Source organism: Watersipora subatra, chromosome 1, assembly GCF_963576615.1.
Source record: "Watersipora subatra chromosome 1, tzWatSuba1.1, whole genome shotgun sequence".
In the NCBI taxonomy this organism is placed as follows: Eukaryota; Metazoa; Bryozoa; class Gymnolaemata; order Cheilostomatida; family Watersiporidae; genus Watersipora; species Watersipora subatra.
In genome coordinates, this window is record NC_088708.1 from 31,839,951 (window position 1) to 31,864,077 (window position 24,127).

Sequence of the window (24,127 nt, forward strand, 5' to 3'; positions counted from 1 at the left end):
TCGTTCAAAGAGTTTAATAGCTATAACTGGACAAACCGAAGTACATACATACACACAAACTTTGAGATTTACATAGATATATAAATTTATAAACTTATGTTTATATTTATGTTCCATTTTCGATTAGGTGACAAAGGCCAATCAAAAATAACCTTTCAAACATGTTCTATGAAAGGCATGCTACAATTGTTTGATGAACACAAATTAAATGAATTCTGAATAAAAAATCTCCCATCTGTACAACTTTAATGAAGGTTTTCCAGCTCAGAGTAACATTTATAGCCTACTTTTTTGAAAATCTGTTTTTCAGCGGTACTTTTGGAAATTTAGGCAAAATTTATAACTCACCAACAAAAATTATGGATTGTCCTATACTTGATAGAAGTCCAGAATGATAAACATATAAAAAAACTTTGCGACAATTGAATGAGTCAGAGCTGTTTCAAGAAGTAGTTATAGTGCAAAGATTGATATTGTCAGAGAATATTTAGAAGACTGTTACTGAGTTTGACATGTTTTAGATCCCTTTTCAGCAGTATATGACAAAGAATAGTGAAGAATAGTTGCAAATACCGCTGTAGTCCGCAGTCTTAGTGTCTTTAAATAGAAAGCAGTACTGAAGTTTGAGGAACTTTATATCCGGTCTAGAAGAGTTCACCATATGCTCTCCATCATGTTCACCATAGGTCAGTCCTTCAGAAATAACTTCTTGCTTTGGATTGTCCTGTATCATTGAACTCGGGGGTTATGAGAGAAAGCGCATCAATGATGAACCTAGTTTAGAACGCAGCAGAATTATTTAGTGTTACATAAGAATCAGAAAAGAATGGTGAATTTGTGAAATATGGTGGCTTTTTAAAGAAGCATTTCTCTTTAAGGTTGACTTGCAACACAATTCACATTACAGTTATTTGGTATCAAAAGATTCACCATGTCTTACTCTGTTGTGTTGTACGTGCAAAATATGTGGAAATGTGATTACAAGCTCTTAAAAGCTCAAAAACGAAAAGCCGCCGTAGATTAGAATCTCTTTATTTCGATGACGTAACCACGAAACTTGGTTATCGTCTTGTCACGTATGTTCTCACGTGAATTGAAAGGCCAATACAAAGCTCAATATAAAACTTATCGTAGTACTAGTTTATGACAAACACTTCGGGTTTTACTGAAGACCTCATATCAAATATAGATGCTCGCTACTTGACAGTTTTGTTTCGGCCTGGTCTAATTGGCAAGTCGTAATCTGATCATGTGACCCAATACTTCGCAAATAATTTTTGCAGCACTTTTCAATTATCCCAGGTGACCAACCGGCTCATCATGATTATCAGACAATGATATGTACTCCTTCGAGCTAAGGTTAAAATGTTTAATGAATTTTTACGGTAAGTTATAAGATATCACTGCTAAAAGCGACAGCATTATGATGACAATAAAACTGACGCGTAAGAACAATAGACATAGTTTTATTGAATGCGTGAAGTATATTTGCGAAAATATTTTGACGAATAAGATTGCATGAAAGTTTAAACAGAAACCATCTCTCACAACTACATCACATTTGAGCTGTTTTGGAAAGGGAATCCAAACTACGGCGGTCTCGCGGGGCTGCGATTTTCTGTTCGTTTTTTAGCTTTTAAGAGCTTGTAATCACCTTTCCACATATTTTGCACCTACAACACAACAGAGTAAGACATGGTGAATCTTTTCATATCAAATAACTGTAATGTGAATTTATTGCAAGTCAACCTTTAATTCAGATAAATAATACTACATTATACTATATAATACTAATATTATCATGACAACAAATATTTTTGTTTAAGACAGCTATATTGTAGATGGAATTTTTTGTATTTCCATTTGGGACAAGAGCAAACATATTTTTGCAGCTGCCAGCTCTATTATAAAGGACTAATATAAAAAGTAAAATTTCTGTAAACGAAGTTTGCCTACTTTTAATCTTTGTCTTGGGCTTTGTTTGAGGACATGACAAAACTTAATTGAAAAGGCCTAAATGTAGAAATTATAGAAATTTCTGGTATGAAGACATCTTCTCCTGTTCCATGCCTAGTGAGTATAGTTGCTTCTATGATATAGGTAAGCAAAGAACGTCTTCGCTACTAATCTTGCTCTAGTATAAGGCTTTGGTGAGTTTAAGTTTTGATAGGAGCACGTATTGTATGGGTTGGTTGATGAGGAGACAGACAATCCTAGAAGCTCTTCAGATTTTAGAAACACCATGGGGTAGTGTACAACATCGTTTTGATCTACAGCCTTATAATAGAGTTGCTGTACCATTGCTCTGTTGCTCTACAACTGAAGCATTTTTTGATGTGAAGATTCATTTTCAACGAATTTGTTATGAAAGTTTTCAACTATATTACATAGATACCTTCAACATTTGTGGTTTAATTTGAAATCTTAGAACTATCAACTTCTTCATTGTACTGTAACTACTTATGTGGTAATATTACATACATCAGACGAATGGTGAGCATTGTATTCTATTCCATTTGCATTGCTCTGTTTGTGAACTGGTAGATGCTCACTGTTCATCAATATAATAATTCACTTTGCAATCTTAAACTCACTACGGGTAGTAGACGACTCCAATTTAATATTGTTCATGAATACAGAAGGAGACTAGATGACTAGTGCAAACCACCTTCAGCTGAAGATCTTTCCAGGAATTAACTCTTGTAGTCATTTGTAGTCATTTTTACTGCAGAGACTCAGCTCTGCTAACCCATCAGATTGTTTGGTAGTAGACACCATAGTGTTGCATCTTGATCTTTGCTTGTGTAACTGAGCCTAGTTTAGTTTGAGCTACCATTTCCTACGTGGCCCACACTGTGGTGTGCGTCAGGCTGTCCCACACACCTACATGTATGTGGATACACAACTAAAATTCACCATTACCTCTCACTTTTTTACTTTTGGGTGGTGGAAACCCAAGCATGCAAAGTCTAATACACTGCCAACGGTTGTAATGCACAATGGTGGCTTACCAGTTTCACACCAACGATAAAATCTTCTTTATGTGTATCACACGCTTGGTTATGATAGCAACCGATCCATTTCACAGTACCGCTCCGACTCTTATCCGAAAGAATATACACCTTTGCACCAACAACGAGACCAGCTAATCCATCACCAACTACTTCATCATACCTAGAGCGGGAGTGATGACGAATTTTTATCTGATGACCATCAGCAGTTGTCTGAGTTGTCTGCCCTGCAAAATCCAAAACAAACCTAAGTGAAATTGGATGGATGAGGAAACTGGCTTGCTATCTACTAACTAATTTCTTGCTAGTCAGAAAATAAATGATCAAAAGGGTTTCTGTAGAGCAAAGGTATGATTAGGTATGTCATTTACGCTACAATAAAAATATTGACAGGCGCTTCAGAATAGCTTCTCTAAGAGATGCCACAAGTTAAGCTTTGTGTAGGTCAGAAAATGTTTGCAATTAAATTTTTACGAGTGCAAATTTGCAATACAAGCCATTATTTTGGCCAATTTTTTTTTAATCTGCTTTACTCTATAATCCACCATGCTGTGAAATTTCTACAGGTTTCTTACCCTCCGATATAATACATAAACAAAATTCACATACTTCTGATGACAATTAAGAACTATAGCTATCACCATCCATCAAATTACCGGTAAACACGGCTGCATTACAGCTAAGAAAGAAAAACTTCATTGATGCACTATAAGGAAAATAGAAAAAAACAGGTTATTAACCACAACCTTGAACTTGCCTTTGTAATGTAAAAACAAGTCAATCTCTAAACAGGCTGAACAGGTACATCTGCACCGAAATCTCTGGCAGAAAACTTTAAAAATTATCATTTTTACCTGCGATGCCTGTAGATATTTTTTCACTGACAAATTTGTCACTTATTGCTAGTTAATGTTTGTGTTTGTTCCTTTCAACGGGTCCTTCCCACTTTCGCACTGTAATGTCAACACAACTTTTTTTTTTTGGGCTACCAGAATGAAGAACATGTGCTAGCAGGTTGATATAAAAAATTCAACTCAAAATTAGGGACCTAGGTTTCTGGTGAATCCTCAATTTTTTCTGACATGGGAAGACTGTAAGATTGCTCAGCTGTATGGGTATTTTAAAGCCCCTATTCATAAATCTGTATACCTCAGATAGTCATAGTAATAATTATACTAGTAATCTAGTACCTGATATATAAGTTCTCAAAAATGGTAAGCATATATACTGATACTGAACATCAAATAAGCACATCCTATACTGAACTTGAACTAGTAAACACTGAAATAAGTAGGTAAGAACTGACTACTAATAAAGCTGCAAATTAAACAAAAAAGAGATTGCTAAATTGTAAAACAATAAACTTAGGAAAGTATTATTTCTAAAGTATCTAGACAAAATGTTATGTTCCTGTATGAATAATAACACAAGATGTGATTTATTCACTATCATAGTATGTATTGCACTGTTGCCTTCCAGACCTAGTTGATATAAGCCTGAGCTATGGCTATTTAATAAATAGCTAAACAAAAGCATAACTTGTATTAGAATATTAAGCTATATTAGAATAGATAGCGCAGAGTTAGTATGATTTAAGCTTTAGATGGCAATCTAACACATCACTAGTCTGGAGATAATATGAACAGACAAAACGTTACGGATAATTTGTGTTTGCTGTCTCCTTCTAGATGATCTACGTGGATTATCTGGTCCATAATCACTGTGTAGAGGATGTCTAAGATTTAGTCTCTTTGGTTGACACACTGATTTTTCAGGAGGTACCGGGATAGGCAGCCTGTCACTATTTTTATCTGATGTTTGAGATATATCTCAAGAGTGTAGGTCTTCTTCTGTGCTAAATCTAGGTTTTAGTTGTTCTATATGTCTTCTCCATGTAGGTCCGCGTGGCCATACTCTAACATTAACACTTCGCTGGCCATAGACTTTAGTCACTAATGCTGGAACCCATCGGGGCTGATTAGATCTTCTAGGGCCACAGTATAACACATAGCATGGATCTCCAACTTGATAGCTGTGAATCTTGTTTACTGTGTCATTCAGAAGCTGTGTATTTTTAGATTGTCTTCCTTGAGCCGAATGGGCTGGTGATGGAATAGTTATGTCAATTTTGCATCGGTTTTGCCTTCCATGTAGCAGTTGGCTTGGTGAATATCCAGTCTCCAAAGGTGTTCTATAATGCATCAGGAATTCTAATAATGCTGCATTAGGTGGTAGGGTAGACTTTTTTAAAGCTTGTTTAAACGATTGCACCATTCTCTCAGCAGCTCCATTCGTTGTAGGATGATAAGGAGCTCCTTATAAATGTGTATTTCCTCTTTCTTTGCACCACTGTTGAAACTCTACTGATTTATAGGTAGTAGCATTGTCTGTAACTAATGTGTGTGGATAGCCAAAGTGTGAAAAATCTTGTTCTAAAAGATCAGTAGTTGATTTTGTCGATGTAGAACTGGTCCTGTGAATGCAGGGATATTTAATGTAAGCATCTGTGAGAACTAGCCAGTTACTTCCCATAAACTTGATAGCATGATCTAAGTGTAGACGACTCCATGGTTTCTCTGGTAGCATACACGGATGTACAGGATACTTTGAAGGTAGTCTCTGATTTTCAGCACACGATGTACACAACTTGCTTGTCTCCGCAATGTCACCATCCATTCTAGGCCAGTATACTGCTGTGGGTGCTAGCTGCTTCATCCTTTGTATCCCAAAATGTCCGAGATGCAATATCTTCGGTACTTCTTTTAGTAGGCTGGTAGGAATTACTACTTTGTGTACATAGAGTAGACAATCATTACACACAGATAGTGAGTTTTCTAACTTTTTAAATTCTTTGATTTCAGAAGTAGCTGGAGTTTCTTTTTCTCGATGTGGCCATCCTTCTGTTGTGTATCTCATTACTGTAGAGATAACAATGTCTTTAGAAGATTCTTTGACTATTACTCCTGGATCTGTAGGATTTAGTTGAGCTCCAATAGTTTTTATAGTGCAAATAATGTCTACGTCAGCATCATCTTCCTCTCTGTCAAACTCAACATCTGGTCCAACAGGTAGCCGACTAAAAGCATCTGCATTCCCATGTTTGTTAGTCTTTCTATATTCAATTTCATATTCATATTGACTAAATAAAAGAGCCCATCTTGCTAATCGATTAGCAGCAAGTGCAGGAGTTCCTTTGTTAGGTGCAAACATTAATGTCAATGCTCTGGTCAGTAACGATGGTGAATTTTTTGCAATAGAGAAATTGGTGAAACTTCTTCAACGCAAATATAGCTAGTGCCTCTTTTTGAATCTGACCATATTTTCTTTGGGTAACCGTCAATGTTTTAGAAGCATGCATAATAGGTCTTTCACTATTGTCCTCATATCTGTGAAATAAAACAGCTCCAATTCCTTTTCGGAAGCATCACATGCTATTCCTATAGGCAGCTTTGAGTTGAAATGCGTAAGAACTGTGTCAGCAGTCAGCAGTTGCTTTAGCTGAAGAAAACTGGTTTCCTGTTCTGCACTCCACTTCCACTGCACATTCTTTCTAGTTAGCTGATGTAATGGTTCTGTAATCGTTGATAGGTTAGGTAGGAATTTGCTGTAGAACTGCACTGATCCAAGTAATGAACGTAAACTGTTTATGTTAGTAGATGCAGGCATCTGTTTAACAGCATCTGCTTTTAGTCCTTTTGCTAAAAGGTTATGACCAAGATAAAAGCCAACAGTTAATAGCCATAGCTCAGGCTTATATAAACTAGGTCTGGAAGGCAACAGTGCAATATGAAAGTAAATAAACCACATCTTGTCTTATTATTCATACAGGTAACATTTATTACGGTTATCCCATCCTTGTCACCAATAACTTCTGTTATATTCCTGTATGAATAATAACACAAGATGTGATTTATTCACTCTCATAGTATGTATGGCACTGTTGCCTTCCAGACCTAGTTTATATAAGCCTGAGCTATGGCTATGTAATAAATAGCTAAATAAAAGCATTACTTGTATTAGAATATTTAGCTATATTAGAATAGATAGCGCAAAGTTGGCTTGATTTTGTTGAGAAGACAATCCCATACTTGTTTACATTGCTCAGTATACCTGATTACGTGTGTTACCTGATGATATCGCTACTAATTAGAGATCATTCCGATTCATATATAGATATATATACTCATTGTCTGATGCCCACTCTTACAGTTCAATTGTTACATATTATATTTTATTACACATTCTATTTGACTTAAATATTATGGGTTAAATATTATGTTACGTTAATATAACACATTACATTGCATTACGCATGTGGATATAGCATTGAGATTGCTTACTCACTCTTTTCTGTTCATGGCTAAATATTATACGCATGCTTGATTAACATAATAAATACTCTATCCATGTAATCCATTTGTGTATGACTGACAATGGCTGCAAAACCCTCAATAGATTTAAGCTTTAGATGGCAATCTAACACAAAAACACTCAGTACACACATTGTTTAAAAATGGGTGTACTGAGTGCTCCCGTGTGCAGACTTTTACAGGGAGATTTCTGTTAATGGAAGCTTTATAAAAAAAACCAAGTGCACTTAGAAATGCCTTATGAAGAACCCACAAGTTCATATTGAAAGAAAGGCCTTATAACCCTCCCAAATTTTAGAGTTTTGTCAAATATCCGTTAATATCCGTCAATTTATCCGTAAATGACAGATCGAATAATAATGAAAATCACATAATGCGAAGATTGTCTACAACTTCGAGACACTAATGCATGGTAAAACTGTGAGTTACAAAAGAAGAAGTAAAGCAGATCTGTACTATACTGTAAATATTATCTGTAGTTGTAAAAAGAGACTTTAAAAGGTTGATATTTTTATTACTGGCACAGTTGTTTATTTGAGCTTATTGGGCCTATATTAATAGGTCATAGAAATGTAGAAAACTCTTTCTTAATAAAATGATATTAGTGGTTTTGAATTTACTCTCTTGGTCTGTATATACAAATACACACAATGAATGTAGTATTTACAGTCTCTTGCATGAAAGTGCTCAACATAAAGCGATATAAAATTAGGTTTAAGTTCATTAAAATTGTTTTAAACCGCACTTAAACTGTCATTTTAATTAATCTACATGTATATATATATATTTCTCAAAGTTGGTCGTGTGTGTGTGTATTCGTGAATTCGTCGTTTAGTTTGTTCAGCTATAGCTATTAAAATTTTGCTCTCTGATGGATTTGAACTAATGACGAATGCATTGACAAGTTTTTTATCCGGACGCTCTACCACTGAGCTAGAACGGCATATCAATCAATGACGTTTTCATATGCTGTATACCCCATGAGCATGCTAATTATTTTAGCCTGGCGGCAACGCGTTGCGATGCTTCTGTTCAGAAAAATTTTGGGGTTTAAGTAAAAGCAATGCGATGCTTCTTCGTCTTCTTTTCGTTAGGGCAAATTTGTTCGTGTGAGGATTTATGTTTTAGCATGATTTGTTAATCCAGTCTATTTTGTGTTGCTGTTTAGCTTGAAGGGAATTCCCTTTTTTCCGTTTCGAATTGGCTTGCTTACTAGTATCTGATTGGTCAGACTGATTTACTATTTTTGTGCATTGCTGGGCTCTGGCTAGGCAGATTGCTCTGGCTAATGAATGAAGTGAGTACAGTAATGAACGTGTTGCATTCTAACTACAAGCTATTTCGGCGATACTACAAGAAGACAATGGCTAAGAGCGTAAGATTTTCGGACATTATAAAAAATTATGAGGACTACAACACTAGTGGGGAATTCTCTGTGTGGATTAAAAAATTAGAGCTTGTAGCAGAACTGCAGGGTGTGACTGAAAAACTGAAGTTTCTGCCATTGTTCCTGTCAGGACCAGCGTTTGCATTGTATCAGCAGTTGAGCGATGAAGTAAAGGCTGATTATAATAAGCTGAAACATGAACTGAGGACTGCATTCAGCATTGATGTCTTTTCTTCATATGAGCAGTTAAAAAGCAGGATGCTGTCAGAAAGCAAGTCTGTGGAGGTATATCTTGCTGACCTGAGGCGATTGGTAAATTTAATGGAACAGACAAATCCAGATCCTTTGCTCAGATGTGTTTTTGTTGGTGGCTTACCTTCTGATATAGCTTTGCAACTAAAATCAAATGTAGATGTTGATAGTATGGAATTGCCTGCCCTCGTGAGTAAGGCCAGAGCTATGCTGGCGTCAAGGGGAGCAACGACCAGCTTTGTGTGTGCTGGGTTGAAACAAGGTAGAGCCATGCTATGCTACAATTGCTCTAGAAACGGGCACATGGCTCGTCAGTGCCCTACAGGAAGAATTGACAAATCTGCAAGTAATCATGACCAGTCTGTTCGTAAGTGTTATGTCTGTGACTCGACCGCTCATCTGGCCAACAGGTGTCCTGAGTGCTCGGGAAATGCGAAAGGGGGAGCATTTGCGCCGGATTCTTGCCCCGCACCACAGCAATAGATACGGCGCTCCCAATAATGAATCTCCTAATCAATGGTGCAGAAATTCGATCATTAGTAGACACTGGTTGTCAACAATCTGTAGTGAGTGCCCAGGCTCTGCAGCTGCTGAGTGTCAGATACAGCGCACGTCGTACAACTGTGATGATGTTGGGTGGTAAAACCACAGAGTGCTTAGGGGAAGTAGATTTGTACATTGGCACAGGGAAAAACACAGTTAGGCTCCGCTGTTTGGTTTCCATATCTTTAGTGTGCGACTGTTTAGCGATTATTGGGATGGATGCAGTGAAAAGATTGGGCGGCATGAGTGTGAGCGCTGAAGGTGTGCCGTCTTTTGGGTTTTGCAAGGGTTCAGAGCCAACAGTAGCAGTAGGCGTATGCAGTAAACTTGTCGGATTACAAGTTGAGGACACTGATTTCATAGCCACATTTGATGGAAAGAAGTGGACGGTGGCATGGCGATGGAAGGACGGAGAACTCATTCTGAAAAATCAATGTGGACAGTACAGCATCTCAGATGAGTGCAGAGAAGGCTATGAGCAGGAAGTTGAAGCATGGATTGACAGTGGATGGTTGGAAGAGCATGATGAAACAGTACACGGCAAAGTGCAAGGCATTATACCTCTCATGGCAGCACAACAACCAAACAAGGAGAGAGAAATTCGGCCTGTGATGGACTACAGTCGGGAATTGAACAAGCATATAAACTGCAATCCAGGTGCAGATGTAGCTGTCTGTCAAGACAGCTGCTAAAATGGCGAAAGTTTGGACCCAACTGTTGTATGCTCGACTTGAAGAAAGCCTATTTGCAGCTGTATGTGAATAATGAGCTTTTGAAATTCCAAGTTGTAAGGTACAAAGAAAAGCTTTTTGTGATGACATGGATGGGCTTCGGGCTTAATGTGGCGCCTAAGATCATGTCAAAAGTGCTAGGCAAGATACTTTCATTGGATAGCAAGATTGAAGCTGGTACTGATCATTACATAGGCAATATAATTGTGGATAACGATAAAGTTTCAGTCGCACATGTAAGGGAGCATCTCGCCAAGTATGGTTTAGTGACTAAGGAGCCGGAGTGCATTGATGATGCTAGAGTTCTGGGGTTCTGTGTTAAAAGAGATGAGTCTGGTAGACTTCAGTGGTGCAGAGACAATGATACTGGTGAAAAGACAGAGAGCATGACAAAAAGGGAATTGTTTTCCCTGTGTGGGAGGCTCATAGGCCACTACCCAGTTGGTGGTTGATTGAAGGTGGCCTGTAGTTATATGAAGAGAGAAAGTAATGATTGTGGCTGGGATGATACAGTTCCAGGGCCAGTTCAGGTGATGATAGATCATACAATGGAGATGCTGAAGGAAAAAGACCCCGTAGGTGGACAGTTATCAGTACCTGACGAGAGACGTGGATCAATATGGTGTGACGCAAGTAACCTGGCAATTGGTGTGTCTGTGGAGATTGATGGGCAACAGGTGGAAGATGGCTGCTGGTTACGCAAAGATGATGGCAACCATATTAATGTCACAGTAATTCCTAACACAGTAATACGAGGTGTTAGTTGTGGAGGGAAATGGGGCCTCACATCAGTATGTGTGATCCCCGACTCAGCTACAGTGAATGGTTGGGTCAACTCCATTATCATTAACAGTAAACGACCAAAAGTATGCGGCCTGGAGAAAATGCTTACACGAAGGAGGCTCAGAATGATTGCCGAGTTGGTAGAACTGTACGACCTAGATGTAAAAATGAAGTTAGCAAAGTCAGAAAAGAACTTAGCAGACACGCTGACGAGAGTTTCCAAGAAATGGCTGAAGACCCGAGTGTGTGCCACAGCTGTTGTCAGTATGCACCCAGTCCAAGCAATTAGAGACCTACATGACACTAATCACCTAGGAGTCGACAGGACTTTTTATTTAGCCCGCCGAAAATGGGGTGACTCAGTGTCAAAGAAAGATGTCGAACAGGCGGTCAAAGAGTGTCAGGTCTGTAGGCAGGTAGATCCCTCACCGGTGAGATGGGATTGTGGTAAACTGGCTGTTGAGGAAACGTGGGTAAGATTAGCATCAGACATCACTCAATACCGAGGAACCCCTTACATGACAGTAGTTGACTGTGGACCTAGCAGGTTCCCTTTGTGGAGACAACTAAGAAATGAGACAGCTGAGGTGGTGGTGGTGAAAGAGCTCGAACAAATATTTTATGAACGGGGTCTTCCTAAGGAATTTCTGTCAGACAACTGCCCATGCTATCGCAGCCAAGTAATGAGAAAACTGGTAGAGAAGCGGGGTATTGAACACATATTCTCTTGTGCCTATCGACAGCAAGGGAATGGCATCGCAGAACGACAGCACAGAACAGTGAAAAGGATGATGGCTCGAACAGGTCGCAGTGCTGAGGAGATGTTATATTGGCATAATTTCTCTCCAAAGATTGATGGGGCCATTCCTGCTGAAGAGGTGTACAAGTATGAAGGACAGCATAAACCAGATGTTTCTGGAAATTCCTTCCTGCCCAGGAGTACTGAGCTGAATCCTTTTAAACCAGGAGATGTTGTGTATGTGAAGCCACCTCAGGCAAGGTGTACGACACAATGGCAAAAGGGCAAGGTGACATCATTAGTGTCAAACACGGCGGTGAAAGTGGACTCAATATCCACACACATTAGTGATTTGAGGCTTTGCAACCCACATTCAGCAGCTGAGAGGGGCGACACATACATAGAAGTGCATGAGCCAGACACCGAACAGCAAGTAGAAGACGATAGCCTAGAACATGACAATGATGAATTGCAATACGCCCCAGATTAGTTTCAGATCCCAGATGACTGTGATAATCTAGCTAACAATGTTGTGGTTTCCAGTGACTATGCGCGACCAACATGAAACAAACAAACCCTTTCATGGCTTGCTGACTATCATATGTATTAAGTGTTGAATTTCAAGTTTTGAAATTTACTAATTCTGTTCTTGTTGATTTAGAAATCGAGGGGAGGTGTGACGATTTATGTTTTAGCATGATTTGTTAACCCAGTCTATTTTGTGTTGCTGTTTAGCTTGAAGGGGATTCCCTTTTTTCCGTTGCATATTGGCTTGCTTACTAGTATCTGATTGGTCAGACTGATTTACTATTTTTGTGCATTGCTGGGCTCTGGCTAGGCAGACTGCTCTGGCTAGCGAATGAAGTGAGTACAGTAATAAACGTGTTGCATTCTAACTACAATTCGGCCCGCGAAATCAACAATAATTTATCTCGAACTTGAAATTTGCCTATTAGTATACCGATTATAGGCATTATTAAAAGATACACGTCACTGAACTCGCCATGGCGAGTTATCCATATTCGTTATCCGGTATATCTGGTATCCGTTATAATGAACACGATTCGCTAACGTAAATGATAAACTTCTTTTAAAAGTTTGAAGTTTACTAAAATACACACTAAAACTTCCTCCAAATATGTGTTTAGTAAATTAAATTCATTCAAGTTAAATTCAGCGTTTAGGTTGCACATCTGTATCGAAAGTATGAACTTTCCATGTAGTACATTGTAATGTTCTATCTTGCAAATCGTAACCACAAAATGCACTAGTCATTGTAGGTACCTATAGTTACCAGGGTTAACATAGTATTTTGGTACTTTTTTGAATGATGATGATTTTTACTAGGAGGTGATTGCATCAGATAATGACTATGGACATACCATTCTATGTACATCTATAGCCTTCAATATTTTCGCATGACAATTTTCGCATGCCAATTTTCGCATGCCAACACTGAAATGAACTGAAATCATATAATTGTATACCGAATAATTTTTTATTGTAATCAGAGCGAAATAGACTATATTTAGCCATTACTCTCTAATGAGTTCACATTTACATTTAAACGCCTTAACATTTTTATTTTCCTTTTAATTTATTTCAATGAAACACTTCTTTCAAGTTATGAAATTTTAAACTTAGTTGTTTGAAAACCTTTACAGTTGCTTTAATTTTCTCTCTTAATTTATTTCAACTACACAAAACACTTCTTTCATGACATGTAGTTTGAAAGTTAGAATGGCAAATGTTGTTATATGTTAAATACAAATCAATTTTCTGTCCAAAACCTTTTTTATTGCCCAGCAAAGCTGGGTAGCACACCTAGTCTATATATATATATATATATATATATATAAATTGTTTCCTCACCCCGGATACCCCGTATGGGTGGTAAATTCTGCTCTAACTTGGGTCTCCTACCAGAGACCTGGGAGTTTGAGCACTCGTCACTCAAGATTGTAGCTGTTCCCAATAGCGCACTTTTCTGCAACTCACCTGAGTTGATTGTTGTTGGTATTTGGGCAAGCCACATTTTATGCGCCGGTGTTATTGCGCCCAGTGCCCCAATGACTACTGGGATTACGGTTGTTCTTACATTCCAGCATTTTTCAATTTCTTCTCCAAGAGGGAGATATTTCTCTACCTTTTCTTTTTCTTTGCTGGCTATATTGTAGTCATTGGGTACTGCTATATCTATTATAGTAGCCCTCTTGTTCTCCTTGTCTACCACCACTATATCTGGTTGGTTTGCTAGGACATGCTTGTCAGTTTGGATGTAGAAGTCCCAGAGGATCTTAGCCCGGTCATTTTCATTGACCTTACCAGGAGCTTCCCACCAGTGTTGTGGTTTATTAAGGCCATACTCATCACATAGACTTCTATACACAACACCTGCGACATGATTATGCCGCTCAGTGTATGCGTTCCCTGCTAGCTGTCTGCATCCACTGATGATGTGTTGGATGGTCTCAGGTGCATCTTTGCACAGTCTGCATCTAGGATCGTCTCTAGTGTGATAGATTTTCGTTTGGAGTTGCCTTGTTGGGAGCACTTGCTCCTGGGCTGCCATGATTAGCGACTCTGTATTGGCCGTTAGGTTTCCTTTGTTCAGCCACATATATGTCTGGTGAAGATCGCCAACCTTAGATATTTGTTGGTGGTAAGCACCATGAAGAGGTTTCGTATGCCAGTCAATTTCCTCATCATCAGGGCGTAGGTCTGTTGTGAGAGCAGCCGATTGAAATTCAGCTAGCAAATTATCTGAGATGGCCATGGAGGCTGCATATGCTTTGATGCTTTGCTCCTCCTCTTTCACTGTCTGCTGTACACTTTTGAGTCCCCTACCGCCATCTTTCCTATCAAGATACAATCTAATAGTATCAGATTTTGGGTGGAGTGCTCCATGCATGGTCAGCAGTTTACGAGTTGCTATATCTGTTTCTTTGATGGCTTCCTCAGTCCACTTTATTATGCCTGCTGGATATCTTATATATATATATATATATATATATATATATATATATATATTGAGTTTAATATCTGTTTGAAGTTTAACCATTATTCATTGTCCTATCACTGTTACCTATTATTACTTAGTTAGTTTCCGGCCTTTATTATTAATATTAATTTTTCATTCAACCATTTTTGGCAGATATTGTTCTAATAAAATTTCAACCACAAAATACTACCATATTCTGTCATACTTTTTTTAATCTGTTAAATACATGTATTCTCAGAAGTTACACATTGTGTAATACCTCCAAAGAAAAGAACCTGTTCTGTACAAAATCGTTCCCTCATGATATAAAGTTTGAAAGTTACAGTTTGACAAAGTTTGAAAACTTTTACAGTTGTTTTTATTTTCTCTCCTAATTTATTTTCAACTACAGAAAACACTTTTCTCATGATATGTAGTTTGAAAGTTAGAATGGTAAATGTTGTTATATGTTAAGGACAAATCAATTTTCTGTCCAAAGACTTTTCATTACCCAGGCAACGCCGGGTGGTGCGGCTAGTATATATATATTTCTCTAAGTTTGTCGTCTGTTTTTTTTGTTTTCGGTATGTCCAGCTACAGCTCTAAAAGTTTTGGAATTTAAACTACATATTTTGTTGGACTTGATTTCATGAAGATTGCAAGCGCAGTTTGCTAATCCAGCGCTTAATTAACCACAAGACCACGAAAGCTCTTACAATTCCTCGCTCTTACTATATAATGTATACATCCTCTTCCGTTTTCACATCAAAATGACGTATTAATTTAAACTCTACGAACTCTTTTACCTCTAAGAAACGCGATGCTTTTTCGTCTTTGCAGTATTGGGGCAAATCTGTTTTCGGCAAAACGATATCAACAATAGATCTCTCGAAATTAAAATTTGGCGATTAAATTCTATTAACTCTATGAAACACGATGCTTTTTGCGTTTTCATGAACTTCTACTTCCGGCTTTTCATAAGGTTCACTTGCTAAATTGCAGTGAAGGTCCATACTTTTCACGGAGACTATCGTATTATCTCGAGTAGGAATGGCATCTACATTCTCTCACGTTCGGTCAGACATTCTCTCATGTTCGGTCAGACAAAGGAAGTACAATATCTCATTTTTACATTTGTACCAGGATCGAGAGGTACCAGTATCGTCGTGTTCAGAGTTTTGATGGATAGCTGCTGGTAGAACAGTAACTTTTTTATACACACACTTTTATGCAAGAATTGTTATTATTAATTTATATAATTAATTCAACATTATTAATTTAGAACTTTTATTTTGTTTTCTCAGTTTGTATTAATTGTATCATTACTGAATCATCTCTTATTGTAATCGTAGCAAAACAGACTTAAATAAGTTATTACCTGATAGCTATTTCACATTTACATCTCAACGTTTTTATAGTCGTTGTATTTTTTTAATTTATTTGACCTGCACGAAGCATTTTCCTCATGATATGAAGTTTAAAAGTTGTTTGAAGAAATTTGAAAACCTTTACAGTTGTTTTATAATTTTAATTTATTTGAACTGCACAACAAAACACTCTGCTCATAACATGAAGTTTAAAAGTGAGAATGGTAAATGTTGTATATGGTAACTGAAAATAAATTTTCTGTGTAAAGATTCTTTTATTACCCAGACATTCATATATCTATATTTATATTTCTCAATTTGTCTTCTGTGTATTCGTGTATCTGTCATTGTGATTGTTAAACTATAGCTATTAAAATCTTGGAATAAAGAATCTGTATCGCAGAAGGTTTGATCTCAGACCCTTTTCTCACCAGTGCAATTGCCTTACCAATTCAGCAACATGAGCTTGATGTATTCATTAGGCAATATATGTCACTATATGGGAGCAAGTACGCTACCGCTCTCCGTCGTGACGTGACCTGATGGCGTAACGCAATGAAAGGCGGTAGCTCTTATTAGTAAGCTTACTCAAATTATCCATTGACAATATGCCAGGCTAATAGCAAGTAGCAGATAACTCTCATTACCTTTCATTGTTTATAAGCTGATTGTTAATACCTGGGCAACGCAGGGTAGCACAACTAGTTATATATAAATACTAGCTGTACTACCCAGCGTTGCTCGGGTAATAAAAAAGTCCTTGGACAGAAAATTTATTTATATTTAACATACCATATACAACATTTACCATTCTAACTTTTAAACTTCATATCATGAGAAAATATTTTTGTACAGCTCAAATGAATTAAAAGAAAAAAAAACAACTGTGAAGGTTTTCAAGCTTTTTCAAACAATTTCGTTCGTAATCAGTACAACAATCACCAAATTTTAATTTTGGGAGAATCTATTGTTGATACCGTTTTGCTGAAAACAAATTAGCCCTAGTACGGCGAGGACAAAAAAGCATCATAGATTACATGAAGTTTAAATTAATACGTCATTTTGGGTGTGAAAACGAAAAAGGATGTATACGTTATGTAGTAACAGGGCTGAATAGCAAGTGCTTATGTGGTCTTGTGGTTAGTGAACAGGATTGCAAAACTGCGGCCGCAATCTTTGTGAGGTCAAGTCCAGCAGAATGTGAAAATTTACTTCCAAAATTTTAACAGCTATAGCTGGACATACAGAAGGATGGACAACAGACAACCAAAATTGAGAAATATTGATTTGATTATATATAATCAAATCAATATAAATACATTTGAAATAGATTTGATTATATATACATAATTAGAGTGTTGGAATATTCAAACACTCTAGTTAGTTATACCACTCTGCACTTTTCAGAGTGTAAATATATATATATTGTTGTGGAATGTGGTTCATAGGGGGCTGAGTCAAGCCGAGCCAAGCTGTGTTCAGTCAGGCGTGTTAAAGAGGTCGAAGTTCAGCCAAGCCCGCTCAGAACCATGCCGGGTCCTAGCCAAGTAGAACGGAGGCGGAGCTTACTAGCTATATAAGCTCGAACATTTGTGTAGAAGAGCAGAGCTGTTCTGGGCCTGTTCATTGCCTGTTACTTGATTCTTTCTTGTACACCTTGATGAACTAAGCAGAAATATAGGTATTGTGGAGGAAAGTGAAGGTCGCACAAAACTTTTACACTGGTGGCAGCAGTGGGATTGGTAACGATCCCAAGAACTGCACCACAGGACTCGCATCTAGATCACTGGACTCTGGATGAACTGGGCTGTCTGAAAAACGGCGACACTTCTCCTACTGGAAGAACTTCCTGGCAACAGGAAGAAACCCAGAGAGAGCTGTGGAAAGCCCTACAGGATCAGATTCAGTAGATGCACTGCTCTGGGAGCAGAAATCTACTGAAGGCTCTGACAGGACTTATCTGAGGAGGCAGCAAGCTCCTACTAGAAGAACCTCCTACCGAAAGAAACCCAGGAAGAGCTGTGGAAAGCCTGCCAATCGGACTCAGTAGATGCACTGCTCCAGGAGCAGAAACCTACTGAGGGCTCCGACAGGACTTGCCTGAAGAAGTGGTGTGCTCCTACTGGAAGAACTTCCTACGGGAAGAAACCCAGAAAGAAGCCAGCGGCCGCAGACACAGTAGAGGCACTGCTCTTGGAGAAAAGCAAAAACCTACTGGAAGCCAGACATGGCCAACAGGAGAGCCAGGAGCGCTGACCCGAGACCCGACCGACTAGTCGAGGCACTAGAGCGGGTGTTACTGATGCCAAGAGCTGAGGAACCGGCACTACACTTCAGGACTCCCCTGTTTCTGGGAAAGGAGATGTGGAGTATTTAATTGCTCGCTTCACAGAGGTAGCCGACGCTAACCAGTGGACGGACGGAGCAACGTTATTGCACCTCCGGGAAACACTGGGCGAACAGGCTGAGGACTGCGGGCGGACCGATGACCAGGAGGCCATTTTCAATGCCCTCCGGGCAAGATTGCCTCCTGGCTATCCGCCAGGCAGGCGCTAAGCCAGCTCAACACCCTTAGGCAAGAGGAAGGGACGACGCTGCAGGAGCATGCTATGGAGGTCGAGAGGTTGGTGCGCATTGCGTATGGGAACCTACCGAATGGCCACTGAAATAACATGACTATGGAGACCTTCTGCAGCTCGCTGAGGGACCCTGCCCAGCAGAGACATCTGTTGGCCGTACCTACGCCCACACTGGCGGACGCTGTACGTGCCGGGAATGACTACCTCCAAATTCAAGGAGGCGAGCGTAGACTCACCGGATCTTCAGTACGAGCCCTGGAAGAAGGAGCCTCTAACCAGGTGAACTCAGCCACGACCGATGTTATAGGACAAATAGCCTAGCTGGTCCAAACTCTCGCGGACAATGTGGAACGGCTCCAGGAGCAGATTCGCACTCAAATCGAGAGGAGCCAGCCAGCTACTCTTTGCTGGGGATGTGGTCAACTGGGGCACGTACGGAAAAATTGCCCTCGCCACAACAAACCGGCTTCGGGAAACGAAGGACGGCCACAGCAGTAGCTCCGACTACTGGTTGTGTTAAGGCCATGCAAACACAGAAAAACAATAGGATTTCACGGGACTCGGCGGCGGCTGACGACTGGTCTCAACCAGCAAGGAGTAGGCCAAGGGAAGTTCGTGCACAGGAAGGGCCTGTGGTGACACGAAACTATTACCAGTCCTTAGGTGAGACTAGTCTGGACAGCCACCTGTCCCAGACACAGCCTACGCCCCTTCGTGCGAATGGCAGGGACGTAACCCAAAACGCAGGAGGGTGACCCCCAAATCCCCTCCACCCCAGACACTGAGAACCATTTCCACCAGACCGGACAGTCGGAAGCCTGCCTTAAAAGCGGCAAGGTCGATCCCTTCTTCACCTTGGGGGTGGCAATCACGAGAGCAGCAGATTTACTTCGGATGTGGGACGGCCCGAGGGACCGACCTCACCCCGCCACGAAAAGGAAGCCTTGCAGGCCTAACGGAGGATGTCCTTGAGGATCCCACCAGGGCGCAAGCCCTCAGCCAACCCCATTCCACCAGCTATTTCCTCCCGAGAAAAGTGGAGGGGCGGCCCATCTAGTTCCTGTTGGACACCGAATGCACCACCAATCTGATCAATAAATAAATATTTGATCGATTGCCAGGAACCGTGCTTGACCAACTCGAGGAGAGTGACAGCCACGGACTACTGGCTGACGGAACACGGCTCCCCTTCTATGGAATAATTTGTCTGACTATCTGCTTGAGGGATGTGAAAACAGAGGAAGTCTTCGTAGTTAGCCGACTGAACAAATATGCCATACTCGGAATGCCGTTATTCGTGGCCCATCAATGCGCTCTCGGGTTTGAGCAACCGGTGGTTCGAGTAGATGGCAGACAGCTAGTCTGCAAGGACCGGCATGGGCGACTGCTGCAGAGCAAAGTACAGGTGATAAAGGGGGTAGTGGTTCCCGCCCGGACAGAGATGGCGATAAACTGTTGTATCACCACGCGGAACTATAGCCTCATGGGACTAATCGAAGGACTTTCTGACGGACCTCTAGTAGCCAGTAGCCTGAACCAGCCGGGACCAAGGGACAAGTCATCACCCGTTGCATGAACACTACGGAGCGACCTTTGACCTTCCGGTCCGGAGCCATTATCGGCGCTTACACGGGAGTGGAGACCCCATAGGTCGAGGACGATCCCTTGTTGTGTGACGCCGGTCCGACTTCAATCAACTGAGTGCCGGCTCACCTTGAGGAATTGTTTCAGGCGGCCCGGCCGAACTGTGAGAACATGGGACAAATGTCAAGGTTGGCATCCCTGCTGCGTCGGTATGCCAGTGTTCAGTATGGGTAGCGACGACGTGGGAAGGACCTCGGAGGTGGAACATTCTATTCCACTTAAAGAGGGCACTCGGTCAATCCAACAACCCCTTCACAGACTCGGACCGGAGAAGGAGGCAGAGGCCGAGAGGCAGGTCCAGGATCTGCTCAAACGAGGGCTCATCGAGCCAGCCGGAGGATCTTGGAGCTCCCCCGTGGTGTTGGTCCGGAAGAAGGATGGGAAGTGGCGCTTCTGTATTGACTACCAGTGTCTCAACGCCGTCACGGAGCACGACGCCTACCCGCTACCTAGGATTGATGACATCCTGGATGCCCTGTCCGGCGGTCGCTATTTTAGCATGCTCGACCTGGTGAGCGGGTATTGGCAGGTACCCCTGGATGCAGAGGCGCAGAAGAAGTCGGCTTTCTCGACACGGTCCAGACTGTGGAAATGGAAGGTGTTGCCTTTCAGACTGACGTCTGCCCCCGCCACCTTTCCAAGACTTATGGAACGCGTTCTGCATGGCCTCCACTGGAGAACGCTGCTGCTATATCTGGATGATATTATCGTCATCGCCCCGGATTTCGATACGCATCTACATCGGCTGGAGGAGGTCTTCCAGAGATTCCACAAAGCCGGACTAAAGCTGAAACCTTCCAAGTGCAAACTATTGCAATCCCAGGTTCGCTACCTGAGTCACATAGTAAGCCAGGACGGAGTCTCTACAGACCCCGACAAGGTGGAGGCAGTCACAAAGTGGCCGAGTCCGTGCGGAGTGAGGGAACTCCAAGGATTCCTCGGGACGGTCGACTACTACCGGCAATATATCCTGGAGTTCGCCACTATAGCGCACCCCTTGTACCGACTGACTGCAGAGAGAGAGCCCTGGACATGGACGGAGGGAGAACAGGCCGTTTTCGACACGCTGAAGGAAAGCATCAGCACCGCTTCGATCTTAGGCTATCTGGATTCTCGGAGGCAGTACATCCTGGACACGGACGCCAGCGGATGTGGAGTGGGGGGCCGTGCTGTCCCAAGTACAGGAGAGCTGCGAGAGGGTCATTGCCTACTACAGCAAGACCCTCACCCCTCAAAACGCAATTACTGCGCCACTCGATGGGAGCTACTTGCGGTGGTGAAGGCGGTCAAGCACTTCCGGCCATATCTGTATGGCCAGGAGTTCCTCCTACGGACGGACCACGCGTCACTCCGGTGGTTATGCCGGAGGGAACCCTCAAACCAAGTAGCCCGGTGGCTTGAGATCTTGGCGGAGTTCCGCTACATCCTGGAGCACCAGTCAGGGACTCGCCACAGGAATGCGGATAGATTGAGCAAGCAAACCTGCGAGGACTGCCGGCAATGCGCAAGCATTGAACAGAGAGACGGGGGCCCCTCACGGAAGGAGCTGGCAAGGGAACAAGGGCCGTTAGCCGCGTGGGTACCGACCAGTTGCCTGAATGGGACTTTCGCCCTCGATAGAGCGGGATCGACCCTGAGCAACGTCGCATACCCCGGGGGGCTGGCCGGCAACCCACATGGGACTCCCACTACATCAATGGCAGGAGTGAACCTGGTTGCCGGAGGTTCCCCGAGGGGCTATCAGTCCCGCCAGGAGTGACAGGACCAAAAGGCAAACTGGCAAGGACACAGGCTACCGGACAGGGACCAGTGGCCATCATGTACTATGCTATCGCCACAGGAGAGGAGGTGCCAGCAAAACACCTGGAGGTCAGGAACAGAGAGCTGGACATCCTGCATCACATGCGGGGCTCTCTGCGCATACAACAGGGCGGCGTGCTGGAAGCACGCGTGGCCCCGCAGGGCCACGCCAGATGGTGCGCCATCTGCCCTCCGGCCATACGAGAAACCACGGTATGGCAAACACACCCCTGGCTCACTCTGGGGTGGGAAGGACGATAGGTCGCCTCCAACTGACGTGGTACTGGCCCGGACTGACGTCCACAGTCAGACGGCCCATCAAGAGTTGCGAGGTGTGCCAGGCTGCAAAGCATGGAGGGACAAAGGCGGCCGGAGGAAAAAGGAGGCTTTATGCAGGACGACCCTGACAAAAGGTGGCCGTGGATCTGATGGGGCCAATTCCTGTCAGGCCACGGGGGAACAAGTGGGTGCTGGTTCTCACCGACCACTTCAGCCGGTGGCAGGACGCCTTGGCACTACCTGACGCCACGGCCCTGGTAGTTGCCAACGCACTGGATGAGCGGGTCTTCTGCTACCTGAGATTGCCTGAGCAGCTCAACACAGACCAGGGAGCGCAGTTCGAGAGCCAACTGATGGCCAAACTGTGCCAACTCTGGAACGTGAGGAAGACCCACACGGCTCCGTATCATCCACAGGCAAATGGAATCGTGGAGCGGAATAGCCGGGGACTTGGAGACTCCTTGAGGGCGCTGCTCCTGGCTCGGGGACAGGACAAGTGGGACCTATGGCTCCCCCAGCTGATGAAGGCATACAGAGGCACCCCCCATTCTGCGACTAGAGAAACGGCTAACTTGCTAATGTTGGGACGGGAGCTGAGGTTGCCAGACCAACTGGAAAGCCACCCACCACCGACCGAGTTCTTTCCTGCCCACGAGCACGCTCTGGAGGTGCAGCGGAGACTGCAGACAGTGCACGAGGCACTACAGCAAAGCCAGATGGAGGTGCGGCAAGAAGACAGGAAAGAGTCATCTTTGTATGCCCAAGGCGACTGGGTATGGCTCACGAACAAACGCCGGAGACGGGGAGAAAATCCCAAGCTGCAGGCAAAGTTCGTGGGACCATACCAGGTCCTGAAGGCCTGGGGGAACCACACATATCTGGTGGAACGGCAGGGCCAGTCTTCCATCAAATATCTTTGTGATATTTGATTTCTGTTTTTCCATTGATTTCTACAAGCTCGGAGCTTCAAAATGATTTTCAGTTCAAAAGGAATTAGGCTATTTAAAGTGCTTCCACAGTCAATAGAGAGTTATTAATATAGTCTAGGATCAGGAGACTTACTTTTATAAACAAGGCTAGGCTTCAAAACTTCAGAATTTTTTATTAGTTTTCCGTTAAATAAAAAACATTTTCAACAATTTGGTTTGCATAACAATGGTGTAATCAATGCAGGTCAGTAGCTATAGTACCTACTCCTGTATGCCATATAGTTAAAATGCTTGGTTTATGTGTCAGGAAGGCTGAATGTACCCACAATTGGATTCAATGTATAGAATAAATTATAGTCAGCCATTAGAAAGCAGCAGACAAACTAAAACAACGACTTCAAGCAAACAAGTAAATTGAAGTCTTTATCCTGAATGATGAATTTTTTTGCTACAGAGTTCCACATAGGAATGCAAAGTGGTTTCTCTAAGCTCCTAATAATGACCAATTATATTTGCAAACTCTTTGTCTATGAATAAACATTATTAAAGAAATATAACTCTGCTTTAGTACTATACACATTAAATTTTTACATTAAAATTGGAAGCCAGTGATTGGGTGATGGATTTCCTTTAGTGAGTGGTGAAGTGAGCTTTTCGGCTGGTGGATACATTGCAAAACACATGAAGTTTTTGGTAGGTAAACAAATTCTTTGACACTTTGCAATCCTTGTTA

General features: G+C 41.8%; 3 protein-coding genes across 3 annotated transcripts in view; 2 read left to right on the forward strand and 1 right to left on the reverse strand.

Annotated features, from left to right (window-relative positions):
• LOC137386558 (uncharacterized) overlaps positions 1–6,221 on the reverse strand; it is a 31,848-nt gene extending 25,627 nt beyond the window's left edge. The window contains exons 1-3 of the mRNA XM_068072845.1: positions 5,537–6,221; positions 3,012–3,238; positions 574–724 (exon numbers count right to left, since the gene is read on the reverse strand). Of these exons, the coding sequence (XP_067928946.1) occupies positions 574–724; positions 3,012–3,238; positions 5,537–6,221 (1,063 nt within the window). The remainder of the gene's footprint in view (positions 1–573; positions 725–3,011; positions 3,239–5,536) is intronic.
• A 4,546-nt stretch (positions 6,222–10,767) lies between these two features.
• Positions 10,768–12,306, forward strand: LOC137386574 (uncharacterized). The gene has a single exon (XM_068072846.1). The coding sequence runs from the start codon at positions 10,768–10,770 to the stop codon at positions 12,304–12,306; it is 1,539 nt and encodes a 512-aa protein (XP_067928947.1).
• Positions 12,307–22,818: 10,512 nt separating this feature from the next.
• On the forward strand, positions 22,819–23,394 carry LOC137386605 (uncharacterized). The gene has a single exon (XM_068072847.1). The coding sequence runs from the start codon at positions 22,819–22,821 to the stop codon at positions 23,392–23,394; it is 576 nt and encodes a 191-aa protein (XP_067928948.1).
• Positions 23,395–24,127: the final 733 nt, after the last annotated feature.